At 58.6% G+C, this 12,907-nt stretch overlaps 1 protein-coding gene across 3 annotated transcripts; it reads right to left on the bottom strand.

Annotated features, from left to right (window-relative positions):
* Positions 1-1,836: 1,836 nt before the first annotated feature.
* On the bottom strand, positions 1,837-12,628 carry FGFR4 (fibroblast growth factor receptor 4). 3 transcript variants are annotated; one of them, XM_061423050.1, is made up of 18 exons: positions 12,467-12,625; positions 9,751-9,893; positions 8,832-9,092; positions 8,664-8,744; positions 8,387-8,553; positions 7,750-7,873; positions 7,035-7,225; positions 6,770-6,908; positions 6,035-6,228; positions 5,780-5,925; positions 5,573-5,694; positions 4,265-4,375; positions 3,986-4,176; positions 3,521-3,643; positions 3,368-3,438; positions 3,019-3,156; positions 2,663-2,768; positions 1,837-2,556 (listed from the first exon to the last, which is right to left on the bottom strand). In XM_061423050.1, exons 2-18 carry the CDS (start codon positions 9,839-9,841, stop codon positions 2,410-2,412), a joined length of 2,403 nt encoding a protein of 800 aa, XP_061279034.1. In that variant the 5' UTR covers positions 9,842-9,893; positions 12,467-12,625; the 3' UTR covers positions 1,837-2,409. The 3 variants fall into 3 exon arrangements, with proteins under 3 accessions (XP_061279034.1, XP_061279037.1, XP_061279036.1); XM_061423053.1 differs by lacking the exons at positions 3,368-3,438; positions 3,521-3,643 and having other exon boundaries at positions 2,481-2,556; positions 12,467-12,626; XM_061423052.1 differs by lacking the exons at positions 1,837-2,556; positions 2,663-2,768; positions 3,368-3,438; positions 3,521-3,643 and having other exon boundaries at positions 2,775-3,156; positions 12,467-12,628.
* Between the last annotated feature and the right edge of the window lie 279 nt (positions 12,629-12,907).

Genomic DNA, 12,907 nt, shown 5'->3' with positions numbered 1-12,907 from the left:
CTGTGGACAGAGGAGCCTGGCAGGTTGCAGTCCTTAGGGTCTCAATATCTGGCAAGGCTGCGATGAGGGACAGTGGTGGGCCTCTCCCTCCACTGTGCTGAGCCTAGCACAGCAGTGGGCTCACGGTGGGAAAGTGGAAAATGGGGGTTCTCATTTGCCACTCCCTTGTCCTTACGCACTGCTCTAGCCTCCCAGCCCTTTTCTTCCCTGGGTGGGCTTTGAGGGATCTGCCTGTCCTGTGTTTGACTAGGTTAATGAAGGCAGTCACTAGCCAATGACCTCAGTGGGAGATAGGGGCTCAGTCAGAAAGTTTGGAGGACTCCTGGGAGCCAGAGGGGGTTCTTGAGTGGAGGAGGAACGTAAGCCAAGAGCTGCTTTTGGAAGCTGTCTGTGGAGCCACCTGCAAGGGAATAGGAGGGGAGGGGATGGAGGAGACCTTGGGCAGGAAGGAGACCCTTTGAGGCAGCCCTGAGACTCAGGGATGCGGCAAAGGCGAATTTCACCAATTCTTAGGGAAACACTCAGCATAACCCATGTGAACTCTGCAGGGCGTCCTTCCCCAAGCATGTGCTCATCTGAGACTCATTTCATCCTAAACCCTAACCCCTGGAGGTAAGCAAGCAGGACTACACCACTCGTGTGGGTGAAGAGTGATGATCAATAAGTGAGAACAGTGGCCATGGGACCGTGGAAGTGGCAACTCTGAACTTCCTAGCTCCAAGTCCAGTTTTCTCTCATTCTGTTGGGGAACAGGGCTCCTGAGGGAAAAGAAGTGGTCAGAGAAGACTCCCTGGGTTTTTCTCTGGTGCCTTCTCCAAGATGGGGGCTCCTGGAGGAGGTACAGTTTTGTGCAGGAAGATGGGACATAGTGAGGCAAAGAGGAATAGAAAGAGGAGACAAAGAGGAAACCTGGACTAGGAAGAGAAGTGTGGCTGCTGCTCCGTCTTCCAGGATGGCCCTAGTCCCAAATCCGTATTCCTAGCCCCTTCTGACCCTGTTTGTACTTTCAGCCACCATCCCCTAGAGGTTCTGGGGGCAACCCAGGAGCTTCCACCAAGGGTCTGTCCTGGATGGGAGCTCCTGATTCAGCAGGGCCGAGCAGGGCCACAGAGAGTGCCAGGCACTGGGTCAGGAACCTCTTCTGTGGATTGGGGGGCTGAAGAGCAGCAGTGACTGCTGGGATGGAGCCGGAGAAGTTCCAGGCTTAGAGCCCTGAGAAGCTGATCTCTCCACCCTCCCCCAGAGGGTGTTTGAGAACAGGGCCATGACGGCCTCCCCAGGGGAGGACCAGGCAGGCAGAGACAGCTGCAGCCCAGCCAGGCGGCAACCAGCTGCTGCCTGGGAGACTGGCCAGGGTGGGGCGGGGTGGGCAGAGCCCCCACCCTGAGCGGCAGAGCGTGGGAGCGGGCAGCAGCCTCGAAGCTGAGTTTCAGGCTTTCATGCTGTGTTAACGGTCAGCTTGGTTAATGCTGAGCAGATGGGGGCGGGGTGCTGCCAACTCCCTTGGGGACAGTCCTGGGCACGTATGCACATAACACATGTGCAGAGGGTACAGGAGTTCCGCCAAGTGGATGGTGCCATGTGGACTCACCTGCCAGTTAGCACGCTTTCACACTATCGTATATCCGACGAGGCTGCTGAGACAGACAAACCAAGACAGAGGGGCACAAAGTCTCCTGGGTCCACCCCAAGGCAGCTGGAGGTGGATATTCACCCAGGGCCTGGCGTGGAGCCCTCCATCTGTGTCATCCCCAGCAAAACTCCCAGCTCAGGGATCTCTCCACCCTGTTCCCCCTCCATCCGCTGTGGGGAAGACACCAGGCAGGCACACGGAAGTTCATTTCAAAACAATAATTTATAAAAGGTCATTTGCTTCTGTGTTTTGGCAGGCTCCCAGCCTCTCAGCCAGCACGGGGCGGTGTGGGGATGGGGTGGGCACGAGCGCTCCTTCCATCAAGATGCTGGGACAAGCAGCAGAGGGAGGCGGGGGAGGCCTGGGGAAGTGGGGTTCAGAGGTCTAAGACCTCTCTTGGTATGGGGAAGCGGGGAGGTTTAAGACAGCCCTGCAGCCAGGTCCAACCAAAGCCCTGGAACAAGAACTTCTACCAAGGCCCAGAAGTCCAAGCAGAACCTTAACAAGCCATTAGAACACTGGGGCCACGACTCCAAAGAACAGGGCCTTGAGGCTGGGATTGAACTCTGGCTTGAGACCCAGAGGCCAGAGAAGGAAGTCTCGAGACTAGGGACCCCAGGACCAAGGACAGACCTCCCCCAAACAGAACCAGAGATCTGGGATAGTACCCTTAGGTCAGGGCCTGGGGCTGCCAAGGACGAGTGCCACCTGGTTTCAGTTGAGCCAGGAGGCCCAAGGCTGGCAGCTGACCCTGCCCATACAGCCTGTGCCTCTGCTCACGTCTGCACCCCAGGGAAGGAGAAGGAGCTGGGCCTCAGTGGTAGGGGGTCGTGGCTGAAGACAGAGTCGCTAGAGGAGCAGGTGCTGCTGGCGTCCCCGCCGGCAGGGGAGTAGGGTCCAAAGGTTAGGCGGAGGTCGAGGTACTGTGGGGAACAGTGTTGGTCAGCCCTGGTGGTCAGGTGGGATGAGGCCCAGAGGGCAGTGGGCATGGGGGCGGGGGGCGGTCTTGGGACCATAGGGGCACAGTACCTCCTCAGAGATGGCCAGCAGGACCTTGTCCAGTGCCTCCACCAGTTGCTTGAAAGTGGGCCTCTGAGAGGGTGCTGCATGCCAGCACTCGCGCATCAGCCCGTATCTGGGGGAGGGGCGGGGGAGGGTCAGAAGGAGCCTAGGGCCTGGGTGAGGGGGTGTGGTGAGGGGGTAGGAGGGTTTGACACAAGGTGAGGCCATTCAGCAAACGAGTACCCTGCCAGGCCTTCCCTGCCAGGCTGAAGAGGGGGTGACCATGAGTGAGAGCTGACCACTCTGTATGACTGGACCGTGAGGTCAAGGTTAGGACAGAGAATGAGGACTAGAAAGTGAGGGAGAGTGGGGTGAGGCCTCACAGCTCTGGGGGGCAGTGTGGAGGCCGGTCCATTCGATGCCCCTCTCGTAGCAGCGAGAACAGCTCCTCCACGGGGATGCCAGGGTATGGGGAGCCCCCGAGGGTGAAGATCTCCCACAGCAGGATTCCAAACGACCACCTGGATGGAGGCAGAACCCAGGCTCAGCAGGGTACAGCTTCACCCACTAACCCTGCGGCTAGGATAGGGGACCCCACAACTATGATCCACCATGTGGGTAGGAATACGGGCTTCTTTTAGAGGTCTGGTCCCACTCAGACCCAGGGCAAGGGCTTTAGAAGGACAAAGGTTGCCTGTAGATATATCCCAGGGCGCAGCTTCCAGGACTCACACATCACTCTGGTGTGTGTAGACTCTGTCAAACAAGGCCTCTGGTGCCATCCACTTGACAGGCAGGCGGCCCTGGAGGGAAGAGGGCACACTGCTGCCAAGGGCCACGGGTCCCAGTGCCTGGCCCCAATCAGCTGCGCCCCGCCTCCCTTACGTTGCTAGTTTTCTTGTAGTAGTCAATGTGGTGGATGCCACGGGCCAGCCCGAAGTCTGCAATCTTCATCACGTTGTCCTCGGTCACCAGTACATTGCGGGCAGCCAGGTCCCGGTGGATGCACTGGGGGCGGGGCAGGGGTCTTAGATTGAGGACACATGACTGGGAAATGGGCACAGAGGACCTCACAGCAACCCGATGAGTGGGAATCATCCACCCATTTTACAGATGGGGAAGTTGAGAGAGGGGAAACGTAAGCCAACTAACTTCAGGGCCCACACCTTGTCTCTTGCACCACCGCTCCTGCCTGTGGGATAGGAAGGAATGGGAACATGCAGTGTTAACTGCATATAGATGAGGCAGTACAGAAGGACTCAAGGACGCTTAGAGTAAGGAAAAAGAGGAGAGAGGGAGAAGTTGGTGGCATTTAACACAAGGCATGGAAGTGCGGGGATGGGTCATTACCTTCCGGGACTCCAGGTACTGCATGCCCCGGGCCACCTGGTAGGCGCAGGAGACCAGGGCAGGGAAGGAGAGCGGCCCCTCGCTGCTCCGAGGCCCGTCAGGGCTGAGGTCAGGGCCTGGGGGGCGGCGGGCCCGCAGGAACTCCCGCAGGTTGCCCTTGGCAGCACACTCCACGATCACGTACAAGGGCCCTGCAGAGGAGAGGGGCGACAGGGAAGCTGACAAGGCTGTGGCTCCATGCCCCCACCGTCCCTGTCCCTCACCCCGCCCCGCTCCCACCTTCCTGGGTGCAGACACCCAGCAGGTTGATAATGTTCTTGTGTCGGCCAATCAGCTTCATCACCTCCATCTCAGAGACCAGGTCTGCCAAGTCCTTGTCGGAGGCGTTGTCTGCGAGGATGACAGCCAGGGTGATTACATAAGGGAGGCTTTGGGTTGGGGACAGGACATGGAGCCCTAAATTCCATGCCAGGAAGGTCTGGGCCTGAATCTCTGCTAGGCTGTGCGGCCTTGAAACAGTCTCTTAACTTCTCTGAACCTCAGGATCCTCTTGTATGAAATGGGACGATGGATTATGCCCTACTCTCATAGCAGTTGCAAGGATGCGACACGATCAGGATCTAAAAGTGTTAGGCCCACCAGTGAGTGCAACCAGGAAAAAGGAGGGAGGGGAAAGAGCTCTGAACAGGAAGGAAGCTCCGTCTGGAGGACTTGGCATTAGTCCCCGAATGGGGTGACAGCTCCTGGAGGCGGGAAGTAGGCTGGCGCCCTGAGGTCTGTCCGACCAGGGCCTGGCGTCCATCTGGCCTGGGAGTTCAGGGAGCTGCTGGTAGGGCGCAGCCAGGGGAGGCCAGGAAGAAGCTGCTCTAGTTTCTCTTGAGAAAGCTAAGGACCAGGGGCTGAACCCCTGGGGCTGACCTGTGGCCCTGGGCCAATGACATACCCTCCCCGCCAGACCTCACAATGCACATTTCTCAATCCCTGCCTCCCAGAAAGTGCCAGGTGGCCCCAGCTGTGCAGAAAGGAGGGGCTGGCGGGAGTGGAACAGCAGTTTGGGCTGCTTTTGTAGAGGGGGCTGGGGAATAGCAGTGAGAGGCCTCGATGGTGGGTCCCGCCCGGGTGTCCTGAGCCTCCTGGGGCTGCTGCTTGGGCTGTTCTTTGAGAGAGTGGTGGACACAGGGGGAGATCTGGGAAGGGCCTGGGGGAGACCAAGGGTGCAATCTGGGGGGGAATCATGGGGTTGAGGTGGAGGCCTTCAAGGCTAACAAGGTTATTTGAGGTCAAAGCTGACACAGGGTAGCAGACCCATCACCCTAAACTCTGTGGTCACCATCATCCCCGTAGTGAAGATTTTAGGTGTCATTTTCCACCAACCTCAGGCTGGGAGGTGGGGACTATTATTTATCCCATGTGACCTGTGAGGAAATCGAAGCTCATAAATGACCTGCCAGGGTTGGTGGCACATTTGGGCACTGGGCCCAAGGAGTGGGGGCAGTAACAACCTTTCCTGGTCCTCACCCACTAGCACCCTGAGCCCTGTCTGTTACTGCCAAGGTCATAGGGTCTCCCACAAGCTGCCACACTCACCCTTAAGCATCTTGACAGCCACGGTGCTGGCTTGGTCTGGCCGGGTGGGGTCCATGCCGAAGGCCTCTGCGCACACCACCTGCCCAAAGCAGCCCTCGCCCAGGGGCTTTCCCAGCACCAGCCTGGAGATGAGAGAGACGAGGCCTCAGCCACCAGGCATCACTCCCGCACAGGGTCTGATCCCCATGCTCACTCGGCATGGCATACCTGTCCCGGGGGAACTCCCACAGCGGGTCAAGAGGCAGGTCGAGACTCACGAGGCCAGCGAGCAAGGGGGGGCCGCTGGAGGAGAGACGGACACCCCGCACCAGGGACAAGCTTGACTTGGCTGAGGAGCCTGACTCCAGCGAGAACTGCAAAGGGAGAGACTTGGTCGGTCTGCTGAAGCTGAGCTGGGGTGGGAACGTAGGCCCTGAGCCTTTGCTATGAGAACACGGAGGTGGGGGACAGCACGCTGGATACCTGTCGGGCCAGAGGAAAGCGAGACAACTTCTGCACGGTGGCGGGCTGTCGGTGGTGTCGGGTGAGGAGCGTCTGCCTGCGATATAGCCCGACCAGCAGCAGGAACACGATCAAAGCCAGAGAGCCTGACGAGTACAGGATGATGTCCGTGTACCTGCCTTCGGGTGCTGTCGCTGTCCACGTGAGATCCTCCTCTGCCCGCAGATGGACACATGGACAGAAACTGATTGGTCAGTCAGCGGTCAGATGGCTGGCCCCACCCCTTCTGAGGCCCTTGTAGCTCCTCACACAGAGAGACACACAGCAGTAAAACTGCATTGATACCCCGTCCTGCGTACCCACAGACTTCCCTGATGGCTTAGACAATATAGAATCCACTTGCAATGTGGGAGACCTGGCTTCGATCCCTGGGTTGGGAAGGTCACCTGGAGGAGGGCGTGGCAACCCACTCCAGTATTCTAGCCTGGAGAATCCCCATGGACAGAGGAGCTGATGGGCTACAGTCCATGGGGTCACAAAGAGTCGGACATGACTGAGAGACTAAGCACAGCACATCACTGCATACCCATGTCCCAGAGGGTCGCACAGACAGTCGTATGTGGACATGCATAGCAGGACATGCATGCAGAATCCCAAATCCACACGCCACATCCCAAATCCATATCTCACAGACCAAGGAAGACTCTCTCTATCCAGCAGGTCACAGTCCATGGCTGGACCACTGCAGAAGCTCACCTGGCAGCACCGTGAGCCAGGCCGACTGGTAGGAAAGGCCGATGGAGTTGCCCGCCAGGCAGGTGTACTCGCCTGCATCCTCAGTAGATACATTCCGAAGGTACAAGACCTCCACCTCTGAGCTATTGATGTCCGCTGTCTGGGGATGGGGGATACACTCAGGGGTCACAGCAGGGCCTGAGGTCCTGCTGTGGCCAGGAAGCGAGCTGGGGACTCCCCACCCCCGTGGGAGGATGGTGGAATCAGGTGCCAGCAGGGACTAGACCTTTAAGACTTGCACATAGGGGAAGCCGTCGGCACCGAAGCTGCTGCCGTTGATGACGATGTGCTTCAGCCACTGGATGTGGGGCTGGGCATCGCTGTACACCTTGCAGAGCAGTTCCACGTCACTGCCCACCACAGCCGTGGTGTTGGCTGGGAGCCCTGCCTGAAGGATGGGCCGGTGCGGGGACCGCTCTGGGGGTGAGGCCGGGCCAGGCTGTCAGCCCTGATCGGTGGCACCTACCTGCCTCCCGTCTACCCCCCAGCTCAAGGGAGGAACCTTCCTGATACTCAGCTCAGACCTTGTTCATCCCCTCCTTATACCATTCAAACCTTCCGTGGCTCCCCATTGCCTTTGGGGACAAGGAGAACTTCTCAGCCAAGCACTCAAAAACCCTCCAGGTCTGGCTCTCTGCTTAAATCCCACAACCCAGGCATATACCTCCCCACAGAAGCATTGTATTCTTCATGCCTAGGGCCTTGGCTCCACCTGTGTCCTCTGCCTGGATGTCTTTCCCATTTCCCCACCTCAGCTGGGCCCTGCTTCTCCAAGCCCACGTTATTCCCTGTGCTTCCCTCGGACCCACCTGGACACTTTGAGTAGCTTGAGTGAGTTGCCTAAGACTAAGTCCATCTGGCTTGTCAGACTGGGTCCCACCTGAAGACAGGGACAGGGCTCCCACCCCCACGCCACCTCACCTGCCTGCCCACCCACTCACCCAGCACGTCCAGCAGGTAGCTATAGCGGATGCTGCCCAAAGAATTCTCCACGAGGCAGGTGTAAGTGCCACGGTCAGAGGGCACCACGCTTTCCATCACCAGGCTCCAGTGCTGGTGGCGCAGCTAGGGGGCAGGCAAGCATCCATGAGAGGCCACCGAACCGTGCCCACAGGGGTCTTCTCAAGCTCTCTGAGCCCCGGGGAGACCAATGCCAAGGGTAGGGACTTTGGGACAAAGGAGAAGGCTCCCCAAATATCCAAACCGTGGGTTTGAGTCTTTTGAGTTTTAGCTCTACTTCTTCCAAGCTGGGCCACCTTGAACCAGTTTTTGCCCTTTCTGAGTCTCAGCTTCCTCTGAAACAACAGCTTGGAACTGACCCTGTTGTGGTCTCATCCTGAAAATGGGCTGCTAAAACACTGATACCTGCTGGTCAGTGATCCTTCCCACTGTACACATGGAGTTGCTAAGGTCGGCAGGTTAAATCACTTGCCAAGGAGCAGCAGAGTGGGAACTTGACCCAGAGCTGTCCATGTCCAGGGTCTCATGCCCCTTCTGGGGCCCTCGGCTGCCTTTCTCATTAGAAAAAGAGCTGTGGGTTTGACTTGAGGGCACCGATGAGGGAACCCAGAGACTCACCCGAATGCCTCCAATGCGATGCTCCCCGTGGAAGTCCTGTCCATCCTTGAGCCAGCGGATGGTGGGCATGGGGTTGCCTGCAGCTGGACAGCGGAACTTGACGGTGTTCCCGGCAGGCACAGCATGCAGTTTCTTCTCCATGCGCTGGGGGTGCGTCCAGTAGGGTGCTGAAGAGGAGGAGATGGGAGAATTCAGTGTCCACTAGAAGACCTGTTCACACACAGATCTGTTCTCAGTGGCCAGCAGGGAGGCAGGGTCTTTGAGGACTCACACTGACCTTGCTGGGGGTAAACGTGCCCATTCAAGGGGCCCCTGTGGATCTTGGGGTCCTCGTCGCCATTGCTGGAGGTCATGGAGTCTATGTCCGGGACAGAAGGAGGCGTTTAAGGCCCAGGACAGAGAGTCTCTCCCCAGGCATCCCTTAGCCTCTGCTGGTCCCCCTTACCGTCCACAACCAAGGTGACGTTGTGCAGAAGCAAGGAGCCTCGTGATAGGCAGAGGTACTGGCCAGCATCCTCGGGTAGGAAGCTGGCAATCTCCAAGCGGCCTCTCCAGCCTCGTACCCGGCCAGCAGGTGTCAGGCGACTGCCCTCCTTGTACCAGTGGCCACTGTGCTCAGCCCGCCCGCAGCATAACCGCACAGGCTGCCCAAGGGCCACCGTCAACTCCTGCTCTTGCTGCTGCGGGCTGGGGGCCAGGCAGGGCTCTGCGGGTCGAGGGCAGAGGTCCGTGAGCCCCGCAGCCCCCTGCCTACAGAGAACATGCTGCACACACAAGACACGAGCACGCTCGACACATGCTAAACACCTGCTGCCCCTTCACGGACACACAACCACATGCTGCAGACGCTATGTGCAGGGCAAATGCCGCCCCTCTGGTGCAGAGCACACACACACGGCACATAGCAGACATGCTGCACTGCACATGCCACCATCTAAGGAACACACACGCACAAGGCACATGCTATACGTGCCACGCACAGGCCACACACCACACCTCCGGGGCACATCACACTCACAGCGCATACACCACACATGCTGGTGGGGCCCCCCAAGTCCCACACACCCAGTGCACAGAACACACGCGCGCACATACACACACGCACACAACCAAGGGGCTCACCACCAGCTCTGCGGCCCAGCTCGGGGCCCTGCACCCTGCAAGGCCAGTCCTCTCTTGGGGACACACAGATAGGTGGACGCTTGCTGGGAGCCAGACACCAAGTCTCCACGGCTGAGTCCTGCCCTGCTGCCACCTCCTCAGGGCCTAGGCCAGGATCCTCTCCAGCCTTGCTCAGCCAGCAGCCCCCTCCTGAGGCCCACTCTTCCCACCCCGGCCACCCTCTCCCTTCTTAGAGGCCATACCCAGCTCCGTTTCCTCAGAGGCCTCAAAGGACAAAGCTGGAGCCCCAGGTGCCCCCAGCAGGACCCCCAGGAGGACCAACAGCAGCCGCATCTCCTTCCTGCCGCTCTCGAGGACCCAGGCTGGGCCTCCTATGACTGCCTTTCTGAAACAGAGAGGGTGAAGAACTCCTACTAGACCCACACCTTGGCTGCCTCTCTGCTCCTATTTTGCAGATGAGGAAACTGAGACAAGAAATGGCTGGCTGACTTGTCCAAGCCCGACAGGCAGCGTCAGAGCAAAGACTAGAACCAGCTCTGCCGTTAACCAGAGCTCAAGGCTTCCCCATGGTAGGTTGGGGGTGGGGTGGGGGGGTTGCTGGAAGGGGGCTGGGCTTCCTGCCCTTCTTGGGTCCTGCTGAGACCTTCCTTGGCACAAATTCACAGAAAGGGCAGTTTTGGAATTCTTTGCTTGGAGGGAAACAGAGAATGGAGACACATCTTCTCCCTCTCAGCACACATAATTTATTTTTTGCTGAATAAATGTATTACTGAAGAGCCAAAAAAAAAAAAAAATCTGAAATATAATACAAGGCCAAGCTTCAGCATTTGGATGTTATCTGATCTGACCCCCACTCCTTAGAGCATTGCTTACATTTCCATGACCAGCTTCGGAGACCTATAGTGGCAGGGTGGGTGTGTGCTTAGTCGCTCAGTCGTGTTTGACTCTTTGCGACCGCATGGACTGTAGCCTGCCAGGCTCCTCAGTCCACGGGGATTCTCCAGGCAAGAATACTGGAGTGGGTTGCCATTGCCTTCTCCAGGGGATCTTCCTGACCCAGGGATCAAACCCAGGTCTCCCACATTGCGGGTGGATTCTTTACCATCTGAGCCACCCAAGAAGCCCTGCAGTGGCAGGGTGCTCACTGCTAACAAGGCCATATAGCCCATGGCCAGGAAAAATTCTGAGCCAGAATTGCATTCTGGGGATACTTCTGTTTTTTGTGCTCCTGCAACTCCATCAGAGGTGACACAAGCTCTTGTCAAGCAGGTAGACTCTAGTGTCTGACAGAGCCAACTTCAAATCCTGACTCTTACCAAGTGCAAATCACTGTCCCTCTCTGGGCTGCTGTCCTTACAGGACTGCTTTGAGGATAAAAGAGAACATATGTAGGGCCAGGCGCACAGGATGCGGCAGTGTTTTCTTCCCTTTCCCCTCTCCATGACTGTCATCCTGCGTCTGCCCTCAGCCAGTCACCTCCAATTCCAGTGCTGTTCCTAGCAGGTGTGATGTACACTTCCACCCCATCTAGGTACTCTCCTCCAAACACTATCAACGATGTCTCCATCCACCAAAAGGAACACTCAAACCTGAGGCTCAGCTGGCAGGGGAAGAGGGTGACTAGTATAGTTCCAGGGGCCTGCTGGCTATCACGTGGGGCTGAGTAACAGGTGTCACTGAGGTCTCTGCATCCACCTCACTCAGGTATCTCACTGCACTCCTCCTCAGCCACTGCTCCCCCTGTCCTGAGTTCTGAGGCGGGGGGCGCTTAGCTTGTCCTGGCCAAAGCCATCATCTCCCCCTTCAAACGGTTTCTTCTTTGGGCTGCCCCCACAGCTGGGGCATCACTTGTCCAGTCCCTCTCCAGCCCATCTCACCTTCCCTGCCTGAACCCAGAGCAGGCGACGGGCATCTCTAGCTTGGGCCTTTGCAAACATCTCCCTTAATTCTCCAGCAGGGTTTTAGAAATTTATGAGCCTGTCATGTCCCCCCTGCTCAACACCCACCAGCTTACAAGCCCATAATGGCTGCCTGTGTGCAGCAGCATCCAGTCCACACTGTTTATCCAGCGCCCAAGGCCTCCCTCCTTGCCCCGGTCATTCTCATTGGCCACACAGTCTGCTTCTTCAGCACTGAGAAGTCATTGGCTTTCAGAACTGGGTATGTCTTCTCTCTTGCCCATACCTCTGTGACCCCACTTCTCTACCTGGCTCAGGTGCCACAATCTGTGCTCTGTCTGTGCCCACCTTCGTTTTCCATTGCCCTCCTCTGTGAAATCCCCTCACCCTGCTCTGCTCTTCAAGGATGTAGCTCTCTGGGTTGGGAATGGAGTGGGAGGCCCAGGGATTCTATTCCCATTCCGGGGCTACCCTGACCTCACTTAGTCGGGTCACCCGGGCGGCTGACGGGACAGACTGCCCTGCACCTGGGGTCGAAGGGTCTGATTCTGACATCAGGTAGTTCTGGGTTCTCCAGTCTCCCGCACTCAAGCGCTGGGAGAGCCTGGGCAAGTAACTGCACCTCTCGGAGCCTCAGCTTCCTCATCTCTCTATTTGGGGCAAGCAGACCGTCCAGCAGCCGAGGGACCAGCGCGTCCTTCCTCCGCCCCTATCGGGCCACCCTGGGGAGCAGTGCCAGTCGGCGGGTCTCGAAAGGAGCTGCAGGGACAGTCCGCCCGCCCCCGCCCCGGTGGGCAATGAGTAACCAGCTCCGCGGCCAGGGTGCTCTTTGGACGGAGCGGGACAAAAGGCCCTGTGTGCGATACGGGTTACTGATTTACCTTCTCCTTCACCCCCACGCCGAGCGGACGCCCAGGTCCCTAGTGCTGGGAGGGGTCAGCTCCCGGAGCCCCGCTGCCGCTCGCCCCCTGGCGGCTGGGAGCGCAGCACAGGCCTGCACGGGATCCCGGCTCACCTCGAACCTCAGTGGTCCCGCGACTGGCACAACGTCCCGACTTACCTGGGTCCTCCGCGGCCTCGCTCTCAGCTCCCGCCAGCCCCGACCCCCACGCCCAGCGGAGACAGAAGACTGCTCGGGAGTTGCGCAGCCCCCGGCCGCAGAGCCAGGAATGCACCCGAGACAGCGGCGTGGCCACGGGTAGCCCAGCGCCCCGCCCACCTCGGGTTTCACCTACTTCGGGCTCCGCCCCTCCTGGACCAACTCTGTCCTTAACAGCGGCTTGGCGGGGAACAGCCCAGCGCCCCGCCCATCTCGGGTCCCGCCCAGCCGGGACCAGCTCCTGACAGCTGGTGGGTGGTACAGCGTCTCGCGTACCTGGAGACTCCTCGAACTCAACTGCGCCTCGTAGCCTAAGGGGTCGGCCCAATGCTAGCTGGCACACCCCTTCAGAGTCCGCCCCTTTTGCCCCACCTGGGCCAGGCTTCCAAGTTCTTGACCATC

The sequence above is a fragment of the Bos javanicus genome, chromosome 7, assembly GCF_032452875.1.
Source record: "Bos javanicus breed banteng chromosome 7, ARS-OSU_banteng_1.0, whole genome shotgun sequence".
Lineage (NCBI taxonomy): Eukaryota > Metazoa > Chordata > Mammalia > Artiodactyla > Bovidae > Bos > Bos javanicus.
The sequence above is the reverse complement of the archived record's forward strand: the minus strand, read 5'-3'. Positions and strand labels throughout refer to the sequence as shown.

Coding starts and splice junctions, on each gene's coding strand:
- FGFR4 (XM_061423050.1), bottom strand. CDS start 9,841: ATGCGGCTGCTGTTGGTCCTCCTGGGGGTCCTGCTGGGGGCACCTGGG. Junction 4,376..5,572: donor GGCTGTCAAGATGCTTAAGG/GTGAGTGTGGCA, acceptor TCATCCTCGCAG/ACAACGCCTCCGACAAGGAC. Junction 3,157..3,367: donor TACACACACCAGAGTGATGT/GTGAGTCCTGGA, acceptor GCCTCCATCCAG/GTGGTCGTTTGGAATCCTGC.